At 31.9% G+C, this 17,136-nt stretch overlaps 2 protein-coding genes across 2 annotated transcripts; one reads left to right on the top strand and one right to left on the bottom strand.

Annotated features, from left to right (window-relative positions):
• The first annotated feature begins 791 nt into the window (after window positions 1-791).
• On the top strand, window positions 792-3,782 carry LOC129320763 (protein OS-9 homolog). The gene is made up of 8 exons (XM_054966347.1): window positions 792-1,036; window positions 1,778-1,854; window positions 2,141-2,344; window positions 2,423-2,494; window positions 2,921-3,036; window positions 3,161-3,227; window positions 3,300-3,406; window positions 3,518-3,782. The coding sequence occupies exons 1-8, from the start codon at window positions 955-957 to the stop codon at window positions 3,681-3,683; spliced, it is 891 nt and encodes a 296-aa protein (XP_054822322.1). The 5' UTR covers window positions 792-954; the 3' UTR covers window positions 3,684-3,782.
• Window positions 3,783-4,327: 545 nt separating this feature from the next.
• On the bottom strand, window positions 4,328-9,366 carry LOC129319493 (uncharacterized). The gene is made up of 11 exons (XM_054964585.1): window positions 8,985-9,366; window positions 8,046-8,168; window positions 7,834-7,930; window positions 7,660-7,695; window positions 6,968-7,155; window positions 6,760-6,862; window positions 6,203-6,384; window positions 6,027-6,104; window positions 5,161-5,263; window positions 5,000-5,093; window positions 4,328-4,917 (listed from the first exon to the last, which is right to left on the bottom strand). The coding sequence occupies exons 1-11, from the start codon at window positions 9,272-9,274 to the stop codon at window positions 4,544-4,546; spliced, it is 1,668 nt and encodes a 555-aa protein (XP_054820560.1). The 5' UTR covers window positions 9,275-9,366; the 3' UTR covers window positions 4,328-4,543.
• Window positions 9,367-17,136: the final 7,770 nt, after the last annotated feature.

Here is a 17,136-nt window from a genome sequence, read left to right as displayed (position 1 = left end):
AACTCCATTAACTAAATTTGTATTCAATTGCCAAATTCATCTATGAGCCTAGAAATTGTTAAATTCAATATAAATATTGCATTCAATTTCATCCTGGAGTAACTATTTATATTAAGCAAATAATAAATTTTTATATTTTAATTTCAGATTATATTTTTTTACCTTTAATTTCAGATTATATAATATTACTTCCATATCAAATCATGAGACACTTTTGGAATAGATTTAACATTTTAAAATATAAAATATTTTAATAAAAATAAGAGTTCATTAATGATATTTTTTTAGCATTATCCTTATCATATTTTATTTTTTTAATTTTTTATTTAAAAAGGTAAGATTGCAAAATGTATTTAATAAATTTTATTAATATATATAATTTTATTTATAAGTATTTTATAAATTAAAATGGAAGAGTACTCCTTTTTAAAGTAAATATTTTATGCATCCCAACCCAAATAAATCTCAATGAATCAATCATTATATCATATCAGATTTAGAAAGAACATAACATAACTTTAAATATTTGTACTTTGTGTAAGTTTTATTATAGATATTACATTTTTTTAATATTTTAAATTTTTATTTTTTAATATTCTAAATCCATTTATGAACAGTATTATAAAAACTTAAAATATTAAAAAATAAAAATGTAAAAATTTATAATATTAAAAAAAAGACAGGGATTTATAATAAAAATTCAAGGGTTTGTTTTTCTTAAAGTTTTATAATACGTTACACTTTTTTTGCGATATAACTTTGTATAACGTGGCAAGCGGTGATTGGCATACTTGCGTGGAAGTGAAAGGGAATACCTCCACGGTGTTTTCTTTGCCCGCAGGGAATTGTTGATCGCCGTCTCCGGTTGATTCAGCAGAATCAGTCAGCTTACAATTTAGGACTAGCAGCTTTCGTTTTCCGATTTCTGATTCCATTAACCCTAGCCGGAACGAGATGAAGGCGCTCTTCTTCATCTTGTTATCTTTCACCGTTTTTAGCCATGTATTAGCCGACCAGATCTTCCCAGCTCATCTCGGTAATCCAACGCTCATGCCCATCTTTTTTCCTTGAATTTGGATTCTTTTCTCTGTTGGTTACTCAATAATTTGGCTTCCCTTTCACTTGTCTCCGATCATCAAATCCTTGCTTTATTCTAGTTCTTGATGATTCAGCGTTTTACTTGCTCTGTCAACAATTGGCTTCGTTGTTGCGTTTTTTTTTTTTTTTTTGGGGGGGGTGTGGGGATGGTTCTTGCCTTTAGATCAGGGAACTTGAGATGGTCAAGTTTGTTATTGTGAAATTGAAAAATAGGCGATCAAATTCATGGACTCTCTTGGTAGGAAAACAAAAGAGGGATTTAAGAATCGCCTTCATTCAGTTGACATTTTGTGTAAGAAGAGCTTCAAGCTTCTGTTTATGGAAATTAATGTTATCCTTAGGACGTTCAGTTGCGGCTTTTTTTTTTGGTTTTGTACCATGCATCTAGCCTTATTATGAATGACACGTTTGTTTTCTGCACTCCCGTTAAAGTGATTCAAATTTGCTTCAAAGATCTCTTCCTTGTTGCAATTTGTTGTTTCCCGTCTTTTTCGAACTTTTCATTACCAAATGCTAGTTCCAATTTGGTATGGAAGTACCGATTACTCTAGTATCATCATATTGTGAAGGATGAGGTCCTAGTGCTGATGCAACAAATTGCAATATTATACTCTGTGCTCCTGATTTTCCATATCTTATCTAAGCTTAATCACTAAGACACTAACTGAATTGTTAATAGGTGGCACATTAGGTCGCAGCTCTCGTGAACCAAAGTACAAGATTGAATTCCATCCAGAAGATTCTCCTTTTCATCCTGTAAGCTTGAAATAAATTCATATTCATTTGCTATTGCCTTTCTATGGGTTATTTATCTCTTGATCATTCTATAACGCCTTTTCTGTATGAGAATTCAAATTGAATGCCATCATTTGCAGGATGTTTCTTTACATTTTCGTATCCCTGTCCTATTGTTTGTGTTTTAGTTTTGTTATTCTTGTTTAATTGATGAGGATAAATCATAACATTGTGCTCAAACCCCCTACCTCCAACTCCAAAATCTTACCCCTTGTTTCTTAAAGCATTGGTGATACTTTGTTAACAGGATGATGACCAGGAATCTATAGTCATGCCAGATAAAAATGGACAGAAATTTATTTGCTTCTTGCCTAAGGTGGAGAAGGAAAAAAGCGGAAGGCCAGTTATCCAGCACAATATTAGCAGCATGATTGTTGAATCTGAAAAAAGGGTTAAATTAAAGACGCCAGATGAATTGTTAGAAGTATTAAAGGATCGATGCTTTATCAGAGTTAGTATATATCAATTTTTCCTATTATAGGATATCTATTTTAAATCATTTCCTTACATTGATAATATGTTTGTGCAGCAAGAAGGTTGGTGGTCATATGAATTTTGCTATCAAAAGAAGTTGCGGCAACTACATGTGGAGGATGATAAGGTAAGCTCTAGCCTTTCATTCTATTTATATGAACTCATCATTGCTTTTCACCCTGGCGAGTGACAGGAGACAATGAATTGGTGACAGGAATTAAATAAATAAACAAGTTTAAATTAATTCACCCGCAGTTGCATGAGAACTTATTTTTTAAGGGTTGTTTTTTTTTTTTTTTAACTAGTTAGATCAGATCGATATAATAGAATTATATTTTTGGCCATAACATTTGCTAAACAGATTCAATCTTATTACTTGCAGTGATTCTTGACAGTAGGAGCCTGTTATTCATATCAATTTCCCTACAAGACATTAGTATCTGTTCACAATGTTCTTTTAGCAGTTCTTTTTTGTATTGTCATCAACTTTCTTTAAAGAATATTTGATTTGTAGATCCGATTTTTAATAATTGGATGGATTTGTCTGTCTCAGGTGGTCCAGGAATTTGTACTGGGAGAGTATGATGAAGAGGCCACTGCTGCCTTCAACCGAAATCTTTCGGACATTTCTACATTGAAGGATCCTCGTTCCCAAGATGCATCTCAAAGGTACCTGCTCCATAATTGCGTATAACCAAGCAACAAGTCTGGCTGATCTCTGAGAATTGTTTCACATGTTATAGGATGATGGAATAAATACTCATGTTTATTAATATTTGTATTATTCACGCAGGTATCACGCTCACCAATACACAAATGGTACTGTATGCGACCTTACAAATAAGCCACGAGAGACTGAGGTAAGAAATTAAAGAAATCTGTTCTTCTTTTCTCTCTTCTACAAGCACACTGATTTCATATTTTGACAACAGGTGAGGTTCGTATGCTCAGAGCCAAGAGCAATGATTAGTTCAATCACAGAGCTTTCCACATGCAAGTATGCACTCACAATTCAATGCCCTACTTTATGCAAGCACCCGTAAGTCCTCTCTTCCCCTCCCTCTTTTATTGGAGAAGTGCTATGTTACCACTTGTATTTGATGAGCTATACGATGTTTTATTTACGTATGATTTTAATTTACCGGCGCAGATTGTTTCAAGAGGAGAGACCTGTGTCACACACCATCAACTGTAATGTGCTTCCAAAGGATTACAAGGAAACTAAAGTGGCGCAAGACGACAAATTACCGAGATTGTTATGGTCACAGATACAGAAATTAATGATTCAGAATAATGATGTAAATAGACACAATTAGTGGTAGACATGTAATTTGCAAACAGGTCCTCTTTCGAATGGATGGATAGACAGATCCCATGCTTTTTTTGGCTGTTATAATATCAGATTTTCAGAGGCATAGTTGATCTTGAGAAGAAGACTGAAGAAGTTTTGAAGACTTGTGGAAGTATGACCTTATGGTTGGAATGTTAGTGAAAAGTCTTGGTAGGTAAGCATTTGCTGTTTTCTGGATTCACTCTCGAATATACGTAATCGATGAAGGGGGCAAGTGAACAAGTACTATTGTTCAATTCATATATTGTAATATAAATATATACAGTAACTAAAAAATAACAACAACAACAACAACGTAGTTAAAAGATAACACTCAAAAAAATTGTTAAAAAAGATCTTTTATTAGTAATATATCTAAAAATTTAATTTTGATAGAGCATAATGATGTCATATAATCTATTTAACCAATGTTACCTATTATCATAAAACTGTTTGGTGTTATCATTGTATACCTACCAAAAAATGTCATTATTTTAACTCTGGAAATGTTTTTCTTTTTCTTAATAAATTGTGAGGCATGCCATAATATCTAATGTGCAATCATTTTGAAAAATTCTGGCCCAAAAAAAAAAATCATCAAACATGCATTGTTCCTCAAAAGGTGCAAGAGAAAGGGGAACATGATTGAAGTTAGATTATCACTGAAAAAGGAAGTTCCATGCATCTCTAAATATCCAATTTTTCAGCTGAAGCATTCCCAAAAATCATTTTAATTAAAAATATATAGAGACGACCATTTTCCTACAAGGAAGAGCAAGATGCATATCTTTACTGTATTATACTATTATTTACATAAACTAAGCATTATTCTTCATAGCCATCTTCTTACTGGGAAGGCAACTTTTGCCCACTGCTGCTGGCTGCTGACTCCAGCAGAGAAAGATATTCTTCTATGGCTCCCCCTTCTATATTAACTTCGACATCATAGTCAGCCAACGCATCAGCTTTTGCTATATCTGCAGAAAGTTCATCTTCCATTTCCACATCTCGGTCCTCTGCTTTGCTGAGATCAGCCAACAGACCTTCAACGTCCTCGGCTAGGCCTGGAATGTTAGAACCAATGTTGTCTGGCGAGGGAGCAGAAGAACTCGAACTGTTAACAGTTGAATTGGCCTCGACTTGTGTGTTTTCCTCAGCATGTGCGGTCAGTCTTTGCATTATTTGATCCAAAGGGCCACCAATCTCGAAAGCAGATACCACTGCCAACAAGAAAGCAATATCAGAACCTGGTACAACATATGTATAGCATGGCCATCCTTAGAAGCTAAAAAACTTTAGTACCTTTTGATCTTTCAAACCCCATGCGGACAAAATTTTCAATTTGAGACTCTGTTGCTTGCCTCAGTCTTTTCCTTTTCCTTGTTTCAATGTGAACCTTCATATTGTGAGAGTAATTAGCAGAACTGTTTGAAGTCATAACATGCAGACATATAGATCCTAACCTGTATAGCAGAATTAGTTTCTGGATTTGTCAAATCATTCAATGCCTCATCAAAATCATTTTCGTTTCTTCGAAGAGCTTCAGCAGCAAGTTCCTTCTCAAATCTACCAGAACCAGAAGCATAGAGCTAGATTAGTTTAACAAGGAAATTCTGTGGAGTAACATTTTTATTTGTAGACATCAACAATAATTAGTGAGAAAATGTAATGCAACGCTAGATGTCACAACAAGAATAAGCTAAAAAGTAAATTCACTTAGCCAAACAAACTTTTCCCTAAACTCAACTCTCCTATGATTATAGAAATTACATGTATCCTGTGACTTTGAGTTTTCACAAGAAATATGCAGCATTTTGTCTGGATAAACTTTAAATGAGGGCCAAATTGTTGATGAATGTTTAGAATAGAAGATGTTAGTGTAATTTTGAAACAAGACAAAGAGATGAGTTCAAGTTTAGCATATCTCCAGATGTCAAACTAATTTTCTCTAAATTTACAATAAAAAGTGTCACATAATTGGTACCATCTAGTTATTGATGTTATCACCGACCAAATATATGATTTTATTATGACATAGGGCCCCTACAAGAATAACCTATCAATTACTGCTTGATCCCAAAAGCTGAAGTTGTCCAAGTAAAGGTATTGGTTTTATTAAAATCTCTACTGCACTCTCATTCACATGAAAGTGCTTGAGTTTGAAGTGGCAACAAGATCAAGCCTATGACAACATGGTCATAGAGGCTTTAACATCATGTCAAGGATCACTTCACCTTAAAAGTTTAGTTACTAAGTGAAGACTAATAGGATTTGATTGGTTTCATTAATATCTTTAGAATGATCAAAGCAAGATTAACTTAGTACTCACCCCAAAGAGACCAAATCCTTCAACTTCTGCAGATCCACAGCTTTCTTCAAGGGAGTCAACCCATAACGCTTTTGTTCCCTGCATTTTCATTTTCTCAGAGGTGCCACAAGGCGGAATGATATTAAGCATGATATATCACAGAGAATATACAAGTCAATAAGCATCATGTGACTTGCCTAATTTCATCTCTTCTCCTCATATCTTCTTCTCGTTTTCGCTGTTTTTTTGCCTTCTCCTCCTCAAGAAAATCAATGGCACCTCCCACATCTTGATTGTTCATCCGTAATGCTCTCTTTGCATCACGCTCTTTGAATCCCATGCTCATAACAAATGACAAGACTTCATCTGACACTTGCAGCTGGAAAAATGCACAAGTTTGTTTCTAGGTTGAGAGATGAAAGAAATGCATTAAAAGATTCTAATAACATTAATTCACTCATAAGTCTACTAAAATTGATGTATTTTTCAAAACGCTAGGACCAAACGATGTCAATAAACTTTTAAGGGTTAAATTGATAACGACAGTATCTTTCAGGGACAAAATATGATAGTTTGCTAGAATTAGCTAGACTGTGTCTCATTTTTCCTTGGGGGCTACGCAAGGAGAAAAAATCAGGACATCTTAAATCATAAAAAATATGAAGGCTGACTGTAACAAGTTATAATGCAAATGAAACACAGAGACTGGAAAAAGAAAAATAGTTTTGTAAGATAAGATCTCGCTGTTTTGTACCTGCATGAATTTTGCTTTTGCAGAGGTCAGCACATCTCTTGATTTTTCCACCTTACCATTGTGATAAGCTACCACCCCTTCAAGTAGCTCTAGTCTCAAATGCCTATTTACATAGTGCTTGAAATTAATCTACCCCATACAGTAGCACAAGAATATTGTAAACATTTCAAAGAAGCAATCAACTGAACAGTGTATGCAAACTACTCACAGTGCAAGTTCAGGATAACGACCTCCCTGTAGAACTCTAAGGCGCTGGGAATCCTTTCCATGAGCACGTTCAATCCCAGCCCTAGCCATTTCAAGACGCTTTCCAGCCTCTGATAGCCATCTGATATCTCGGATCATAAAGTAGCACCACACCATGTCTATTTGCAGTATTGGGACATTGTCAACAAGCTGAATGGATAGAAAGGCAAAAATATTTCAGATCCATAGAAAAAGTATTGTAGGAAATTGTATTTGAAGAAAATCCAGCCAAGAAAAAAAAAAAAAAGAGCTTTATTGCGGGCTCAAATAAATTTAATAACCTTGGAAGAGCACATCAACAGTTATAACATGGAAGTAAAACCTAAGAAACGTGTTATCAGACCTTACTGCAGAAGCTCCGCACTGCAGCAACAGCAGACTTTCTTTTGAAAGAAGGGAGAGTTTCAGAGAAGCAAATTTTCTTATTTAAGTATAGTAAATTATTTCCTACATAGTCAACACCTTCAATAGAAGAAGCATGTTTGCAACAAACACTTCAGCAAGAAAAAGCTCAATATTGACTTTGGTCAAATATCAGCATAAGAGGCAGCTTGTACACAATTTCAGTTAATTGACCACATAACTCTCTTAATCCATGATTTGGCAAGATACAAATTCCCTGACAATAATGTGGATAAAAACTGCATCACTCACCTCAATGACCTTTGGATCACAAAGAGAGAATGCCTCCTGAAAAGGAAATCAAGTATTCTTTTGATTATTACATGAAAAAACAGAAAAGGAATTAAGCCACATCAGTTAACATATAGAGGTAAGTATAACTGTATAAGGCTAGATTAACACTAGAGAAATGTATCAAGAACTGACCTCACCCATAGACAGCACTTCTAAAGCATCATTGTAGTTTTTCTGTCTAATAAGACGTTTCCCATTTGCATGAAGCATCAGTCCCATCATTACTGCCCTGCAAAATGATAGCTTGACCCTTATTTTGATGATTAAAACAGAATCTAAAGCCCTCAAGCAACTTTTTCATCTAAATGAATTTGCTGAAATGTCACAAGTTCCATAGTCCATACCTCTGATCAGTCTCAGAACCTAACTGCACTTTTTGTCCACTTTGATCTTCAACTTCTATGTTGAAGTCTTCCATAGGTAATGAACCATCAGCATGCCTTTTGGCGAGTGCTGTGGCAGCTGCCCTGTTTTCAAGATATGCAAGTCAGCCACAGAAATTAAAGATGAAAAGATGAATAAAATTAAAGGAGAAAATTTTGCTAGCCAAAGCCATTAGCCGAGGGTAAAGGGCATTACATAGTGAGGTGATCGGCGCAGTAGTTGGAGCACAGATAAAACTTGATTGAAATAAACATAGAGGGCAATTTTAAAATATTAGCTCCCATTGTTAATGAATCATAAAATATCATGGAGTAGCTTGAAAACTCTAACTCTAGGGTGTGGATTAATCAAGCCAGAAATCTATAACATATTAGAGTAAGTTCTCAATCAATCTTCCGCAAATCTAAGGTACCAATATTAGTTTACATGTTAGTTCCTCGCAAACGGCACCTGGAGGGTTTGACCAAGACACTACCCATATGCCACTGGAACCTCAAACTGGAGTCATGGACCACTCCTAACAGAACACATTAGATACAAATTTAAATGAAATTCCAGAACAAACCGCTGTAGGAAACTTCACAAACCCAAGCAACAGAAAATAAATCTTTATATGATTTCTAAGCAACACCCGGCAACAGTCTCAATTAATACATTCCTTTGACAACACGATCACCGTCAAATTGACAATAATTGAACAGTTAAAAAAATGACAAACATCAAAACACTTGATCAATGCAATCCACGGAGCATGTGGCAACAAGCCAGAAATCAGCGACCAGATGGGTGAGTCAACGAAATTCAAGGGCACAAAGTTGGAATATTTGTTCCCACGAACTGAGCAATATTGTTCCACTAAAATAGAAAGCAAAGGAATAAAATTAAAATTAGTCATGTACTTGACTCGGGAAAGTCTGCGAGTCCGTTCTTCCTCAGCCATCAAAACCTTGCCTTCTTCAGCACAGACACGGCTCGCAAGAATTTTGGCATTATTTTTTATACCCATTTGGCTCAATTTCTCTTGGCCATCGCCGTCTTTCAAAATTTTGCCAGCACATATCAAATTGATGGAGTCGACGCCACAGTTGGATCGCTTGGCGATTTCTTCCCTCAACATGGGTAGCGTCCAAGTCTCGAGTTCAACCTCTAACACTCCTGCCCATGTACCGGCAATCTTCAGTTTCACCATCGTAGAGCACACAGAATTTGGATATAGGAACAACTCTAAGTGTAAACTGGAGACGAGGACTGCGATGAACCGATGATTCCAATTATTCTCCTAACTCTCGTTCTCTTGTATAGCCTGTGAAAAGCATACGTGGAAAGTACCGGAATATTGAAAATTCGTAAAGGATTTCTTGGTAACGAAGTTAGGGGTAACGCTAATTTAATTATTAATTAGTATTGATATAGTGGGATAAAAGATAATAAAAATTTTAATACATTACGTTTGAAAAATTATTAGTACCCCAATTTTAATTCTTATCATTTTTTTTATTGTTACTATGATATCACAAATTTAATCTAAATTAATTTAATTGGCAGCTTACAAATATATTTTAAAGGAGCATACTTTCCATTAAGAGTTTAATCATTATTACATGCTTATAGTTTGAAAGTATTTGATGTTTCATAAATTTATCTAAGTAACTCTTAATTTTATGAGAGAAATTAATATTGTTAAATTGCGTTGATATGGCTAACGGAATGATAATGTAGCAGTCATTTTAATTAGTAACGTGTAAAACAAAGGTGCTACCTTTGATAAGGAAAAAGCAACATATTTAAAGGGTGGGGGGGGGGGGGGCGCGGGGGAGCCACGCTGACAAAATTAAGAGTTATAAAACATAACATATCAGCAATTAGAACTAATACATTTGGCTTGTGTATATTAATTAATTCATGTATATATTTCACGTACCAGCCTAATTTACACATAAATTTTTTAGGGCTAATTTTTCTTGCAAAATTTAGAGAATTAATTTCATAATTGAACCAAGCATTGAGAATTGAAATGATAAAAAAAATTACATTTAAAAGACTAAATCAATAAATTCATATAAAATTGCATTATCCATTAAATAAACTTATTAACGTTTGATATCTATATAAATTATCTTCTTTCCTATAAATTCAATTACAATCCCATGATTATCTTGGCCATAACAAACATTTAGATAGGTATCTAGATTTAGGACCTGTTTGTTTTAGCTTATTTCATGAAAAAATCACTTATTTTTTTAAAAAATTTATTTTGTGAGTTTTATGACATTTTTTTAAATTTTTGAAAATAATCAAAATTAAAAAAACATATTTTTTATTATTTTAAGAAATTACTTTAAGTAGCTTCTGAAAATAATCTAATACGATAAATGAGAAAGAGTGTTTTAAAGAGGTAAGATACGCAAATATATCATAAAATTTTAAAATAATATAATAATAAATTATTTTTATAAAATAAAAATCAAGAAAGATATCATAAAATAAAAAAATAATTAAATAATAATCATTTTTTATTAGTATAATCAAATATAAAATAATGTCTGTTTTTTATAAAATCTCTAAATTACCTAAAAATTACTTATTTTTTAATTTTAAGCAAACCGGCCCTTAAATTACTTCTTTTCAATTAAATTAGGGCAATCCTTTAATTTATCTAGTAAGTTGTAACTAACCTTTTGTTTTTCATATGGTTAACTTTTTTAAATTTAAAAAATATTTTTATAATTTAACTAAATGTATAATATAAAGTTAAATATATAATTTTTTTAAAATTTTCCTCATATATTTTCAACTTGCCAAAACTTTGAGGTTATATATATATATATATATATATAACAATCTTATGTTATTTTAAATTTGGTGACCGTTTTGGAGTAAAAGTCCAATAAAAATAAAAAGTACACTTACAAAAAGGATACCTATGATTGTCTGGCAAAATAGAATTTAAAGAATAACAATTTTTTATTTTACAAAATAAAAAGGAATTATGAACTATGAAAAATAGTAATTCAACATTTGTGTCATATTTTACTTGATATTAGACTTACCCAAAACTTTGAGCCTCTATGCTAGTTTTTACAAAAGGGAAAAAAAATAGAGCCACAATAGCATGAGTCTCAAATCAAACATGAAAATTATAACATAGTGAAGTGCTTTTTAATCTATCAAAACAAAAGCTTCAGATTATTATAACTAGACTATATTTTGGCTAGGTCACCAGCATTGTACAAAGCTAAGCTAATTGGAAGTTTTATTGCTTTTGAATCCTTGTTAACAAAGCTAGCTTCCACTAGTTTGTATATTCAAATAAATGCCTGCTATTTGCCAAGAATTTGTAGCTCAAATGGCTTGTTCTCTCTCCTTGATACAAGGGGCCCTTAGATCAATATCCAAGTAGTTCAAAATGAAAAAAAATGTGCGTATGGTGGGTGATGCGTGTGTTGTGTGTGAGACTTATTTTTTTTTGTGAGGAAAGCTATTCGTTTGTGAATAACAAATTATCAAGCGTGCCAAACTCTTTAGTTATTAGACCCAAATAACTTTATGACCTATCCAATGCTTTAGTGAGCGACATTTCATATTTTAGCCCAAATAAAGGGTTAGATATGATAGGAAAAAAAATGCCTATTTAAAAGATTTAATAATCACTTTTAATTTGTTCTTGAACTTTTTTTAAAGAGTCTGTGAATATTTAAGATTTATGAATCATTTCTGTCCCTGAACATTTAAAACTTGAAAAACTTCACCACCGAACACTTAGGTTGATTGGCAAAAGATTATCCTAACTTAATCAAAGATTTCAAGTTCAATTCTTTAGGAATGCAGCTATCGTGGTAAATTCCCCTGGGGATGTGGCTTCCCCTAGAAATGGGATACCAAATGCTATCATGCAAAAAAATTGAAAAGCTTCATTATTCTCCCATCACACACCTTAATGCCTCTGTTAAAAGCTCAGTACATCTCATACTTGATAGCTTCCTCTAATACCACGTTGCCTTTTTCTCATTTGTTCCCTCATGTTTTATTTCATATGAGCCACATCATCTCCATTTCCTAGTCTCCAGTTCCTCCCTCCCCTCACTTTTTTTCTCACCCTATTTCTAGCTGCTATCGAATTGCCAAGGTTTAACGATGCCAATGATGATGTTGAGCTACCATAGTTACAAACAATGATAATACCTAAAAAGAAGCAATAGTAGTATCGATCTTTAAGGCCTGGTCGTCTACATATGATAATTGGTGAAACCATGTATGAAACTCACTATAGAGTACCACCTCTTTATGATGACGATGTTGTTAGAGTTGGAGATTTGTTGGTGTGATGACATAAATCTTCGTGGCTACGATGAAAAAGAAGACGATGGGGTTGGTGATGGTGAAGATGAAGAAGAAGAAGATGCCACATGCATGAATGCAAGAACCTGAACCTCTTTCTTGCTACTCTATTTGCCTCTGCTTTTATTCCAAAAACAAAGATAAACAGAATAACATAGACACATGGCAAAACAAGCTAATTAGTAAAGCAAACTTGCTCACATCCATGATGTCGATATCAGATTACAGTACTCATGATCATGGTTTGCTCTCATCGATAATGCCAACTCCCACATCAAGTCACCCACACACACACACAAAAACTTAGTTCTTGACTTGCATGGTTTTGATCCAATGAAACACCTCCGAAGTACCCCCCATGACATCATCATAAGCTGCCAGTAACCATTACTCAAGAGCATGTCACATTGGTTAAGCCGAGATCAAGAATTGAAATTTTAGACTTCCCGTCTTTCAAACCTTATACCTTTTTTCTTTGTCAATTGAACTTAAATGCGCTTATAATTATTATATAAAAAATTAAATATATGTTATATTATAAAAAATAATATATGACTATTTATATAAAATAATACACATATTATATTTTTGGATAAAATGACAATCTAACCCTTAATTTTTTAAAAAATTATTTTAAAAATTTAGTTTGAACTTTCTATATCAGTTATTTTAAATACTAGGAGTGGAAAATCAATAATTTTTTATAATTTTTTTCATTTTTAAGAAATTGAAAAACATTTCACACTAATTATTTAAAATAACTTTTATAGAAAGTCCATAATTTATATTTTTTTATCTTTTAAAAGTAATATCAAACTTTTTAGATTGGTTCATATGACAATCGATGTAGAAAGTAGTTTTTACATTGATTATTTATAGAACTAGTGTAAAAAGTCATAATTTTAGTTTTTTTAAAAAAATTAAAAACTTTATAAATCAATTATTTTAAATAATGAACGTAAAAAGTGATTTTTTATTAAAAAAATTAAGACATTTTTTACACCAGTTAAACCCTCACCCAATTAGAAACTAATTTTTTGAAGAAAAAAATTCAAACACTTTCTATATTGGGTAGACCCTCACCTAGGGCAAAAACAAATTTTTTGATTTTTTTTTTTTTTAAATTATAACTTTCTTCACCAGATAGCAAGTCACTTGATGTAGAAATATTTTCTTTTTTATTTTTTTAAGAAAGAATCATTTTCTACCCCAAATAGAAAACTACTAGGTGTAAAACTAATTACATATATATCTATATATATTAAAAATATTACAGCTGTACAGTGAAGGATGAGGTCCAAAGAGAAGGGAAGAGGGAGGGAGGGAGGGAGTGAAAGTGATGACTGGGACCTAAGCGAACAACGTGAGCCCCACTGAACGGTAGGGATGGACCCAGAACATAACACATGGGATGGAGCCCATTGGGTGCTCATCATCCTTGAATCAATATCCATATTTAATTTTTTTAAAAAATAAAAATTTATAAAATTATAAATAAATATATTTATTATTAACATATACCATTCGTGTTTAATCAGATGAGGCTAAATTTAATATTAATTTTTTTATAATTTTTTATAAATTGACCATACATATTTAATTTGTATTATTTAAATTTAAAATTTTTAACTTGCTATAGTATTAGATTGAAAATAATTTAAAATAAATCTATATCGTTAATTTATAAAAATTATAAAAAAATTAATATAAAATTTAGACTAATTTGACTAAATATGAATGGTACATATTACTAATAAAATATATTTGTTTAAAATTTTATAAATTTTTTTAAAAATAAAAAAAGATAGTTAAATAAATCTAAACGGTCCAGATTGATTTAAGAGTTATCACCTCTGATGAGCACTAAATATGCTCTCCACATGGGAGGGGCTGAATTTGAATATTTTTTTTAGGGAAAAAAGAAAAAATTTATCAAAAATTTTGGAGGGAGGGGGGAAGCACCTTTGCATGCCTCCCCTCAGACATATCCCTGCTGCGCAGTACACAAAATTGAATGGCATAAAAAATTAATATCACTAATTATCAAGGGCAATTTTTGACCCCCAAAAAAACCACAGGAGACAATTGATACCTATGGGATTGAGGCATATAACAAACAAGCTACCTATATTAACTAGAGAAATTAAAAATTCTTTGTGGAAGCAGTTGCCCCCTCTACATGACGGACGAGGGGTCTCTTCACTTTTTCCCCTCCCTTTCCCTCCACTTCCCCCATTCTCACTATTCAAATTTTTTTATTAAACAATTTTTTTAAATAATAAAATTAATGAATGGTGAGAATGGAGAAAGTGGAGGGAAATGGAGAAAAAGTTGGGAAGTGGGTCTCTCCACTTCCTTTTTCTCAATTTCCCTCCACCCCTGGTCCTAATGGTTTGAGAGGAAGCACAAGAAAACACGCCACAAAATTCGAGGCGTCATAAAAGCCTCAGCCACGGGGTGCCTATGAATACTAAAGCTGCACAATGCCATCAAAGTGATTTAATTTCCTTCTGAGTAACATATAAAGGAAATTCAATGAGTTTATCGCTTTGTAAGTTAGTATAATAATATGATTTATTTTTCAGTTAAGTTTTATTATTATTTTTATTTTGTCTAGAGTAAGATAATTTAAATCTGTCCTTTCTTCTTACTCAATTCAAAATTAAAAATGCTCTGCATGCTCGAAAAAAAAATTGATGCAAAAAGTTTCAGCAACCATAACAATTAACAAAAACAAAAAATGACTTGATTTATGTATCAAACTAATGAAAGTTACTTTTTAGCTTCAGCCAAAACACCCGCGCGAGGATCATGCGGCATTGAATTGTTTTTTAAAAAAATTAAGTTGATATTGACTCTGGTCAAATTCAATAGTAGCTCTTTTGAGATATATATATATATGTGTGTGTGAGATAATGACAAATAATTCCAAATAAAAAAATGATACTTTGGTATCGCAAAATGTGATAATATTTTCTAATTTTCAAGCAATTTAATTATCATTAAAATTTTTAATTAAATAATAAAAATATCCTTTAACTTAAAAAAGCATGATGAAAATTTTTTTATTCACTACTCTAGTTCAGCAAATATTAAAATGGTTTAACCATTCACAATTAGCAAAGTGTGACAAAAAAATTTTCATTCACAACTTTAGTTATGAAATTCAAAACTCTAATTTAGTAAATAACTAAAATGGTTTAGACATTTATAAATTTCTTTCATTATTTTTTTTAATTAACAAAGTGCAACAAATTTTTTTTTTATAACTTTGGTTCTGAAATTTACAAGTTTGATTCAGTATATAATTAAAATGGTTTAGGCATTTACAATTTTCTCTTACCATTTTTCTTCACTTGTTTTAATTTAATGGATGTTTTTATCATTTCATAAATTTTTTTAAATGACAACGAAGTCTTTTAGGACTTATAAGACACTATCATATTTTGAGAGACTAAATTATTCTTTTTGAAATTTTTTGTCATTCTCTCTTTTTTTATTTATTTACAAGGATTGAACTTTGAATCCTCAATTTTATTCAAGAAGAATGAAATTTTCTCCACTCAATTCAACCATGGTTAAAGTTTTGGGACTTAAATCTTATAAAGTTGAGATTTATGAATTTATCTAAAGTTTTTTTGTTTGGTATTTTTACTCATTTTATTATTTTTATAAAATATAAATTATTTTCTCTTTAAAAAATTTCATGAAATTTATATATTCTCAATTTCAGAGGATTCTTTCCATAAATTTTTTGTGAGGTTTAACTAGAAGTAACTTTATAACATGAAGTGATGGTAAAGTTGTAGCAAACAATGAAGTAAACATTAAAGTTTTTGAAGCGACGTAAGTTAAAATTAATATGCACGGACAGCTGATGGAAATTAAGGCCGACCATGGCTAGAGGTTGAGCTGTATAAATAATGGTACCACAACTACCATTAATAAATCACGTTTTATAAATATTTTATTCAATTTTTATAGTTAATCTTTAACTGTTATTACGGTAATCTTTCAAACATATCAGAAAAACTTCTATCGTAACTGAGGGCATTTTCACTCATTTTTCTGTAGAGATATATATTAGATCAAACTTATGTGGTGCGGTCTGATTATTATTATTTTTCATTATTGTGGACCGAACCTTTTTTGTTGTTGTATTTATTGGATATTTCATTTATATAAAAAATTTCACACGAATCAAAACGGACTGAAAATTAGCTCAACATTTATTGTGTTGGATGGAATTATAAATAGAGTGGGAATCACCTTCTGATATTTGGTTTTGTATCAATCTCAATGTTTGAGAGCTCATTGAAGTCATTTCTTTTGTCAAGAGATCCTCATTTAAGTCATTTTAAGAGTGAATGAGTTAAGGTCACGGACCTAAATGTCCTTTCTATTTTCCAGCATTATATATCATATATTTCCTCTTGTTCCAATACAAATTATGTACATTAAAAAATGCAATTGTCTTTATAAAAAAAAAAAATCTAACGAAAGATTGACTTATTTTCAGGTTTGCCTTTGTCTAAAACTAGCACTCATAATTTTCCATGCCTAATTATGTAGCCCCGTTTTAACCACCATGGGGGTAGAAATGAAATGATATTCCTTACAACTACAAAATGTCTTACAAAACAGCATAGTTAGTGAAAACATGAAATGGTTTAAAAACTTAAGAAAAGGTGGTAACTAAATGACTAAAGAAAC

Source organism: Prosopis cineraria, unplaced genomic scaffold (assembly GCF_029017545.1).
Source record: "Prosopis cineraria cultivar Desert tree isolate PC_DT_omini unplaced genomic scaffold, ASM2901754v1 PC9, whole genome shotgun sequence".
NCBI lineage: Eukaryota > Viridiplantae > Streptophyta > Magnoliopsida > Fabales > Fabaceae > Prosopis > Prosopis cineraria.
The sequence above is the reverse complement of the archived record's forward strand: the minus strand, read 5'-3'. Positions and strand labels throughout refer to the sequence as shown.

Coding starts and splice junctions, on each gene's coding strand:
- LOC129320763 (XM_054966347.1), top strand. CDS start 955: ATGAAGGCGCTCTTCTTCATCTTGTTATCTTTCACCGTTTTTAGCCAT. Junction 3,037..3,160: donor TCCCAAGATGCATCTCAAAG/GTACCTGCTCCA, acceptor TTATTCACGCAG/GTATCACGCTCACCAATACA. Junction 3,407..3,517: donor CCTACTTTATGCAAGCACCC/GTAAGTCCTCTC, acceptor TTACCGGCGCAG/ATTGTTTCAAGAGGAGAGAC.
- LOC129319493 (XM_054964585.1), bottom strand. CDS start 9,274: ATGGTGAAACTGAAGATTGCCGGTACATGGGCAGGAGTGTTAGAGGTT. Junction 8,169..8,984: donor CGCAGACTTTCCCGAGTCAA/GTACATGACTAA, acceptor TCTTGAAAACAG/GGCAGCTGCCACAGCACTCG. Junction 4,918..4,999: donor GGGGTTTGAAAGATCAAAAG/GTACTAAAGTTT, acceptor TCTTGTTGGCAG/TGGTATCTGCTTTCGAGATT.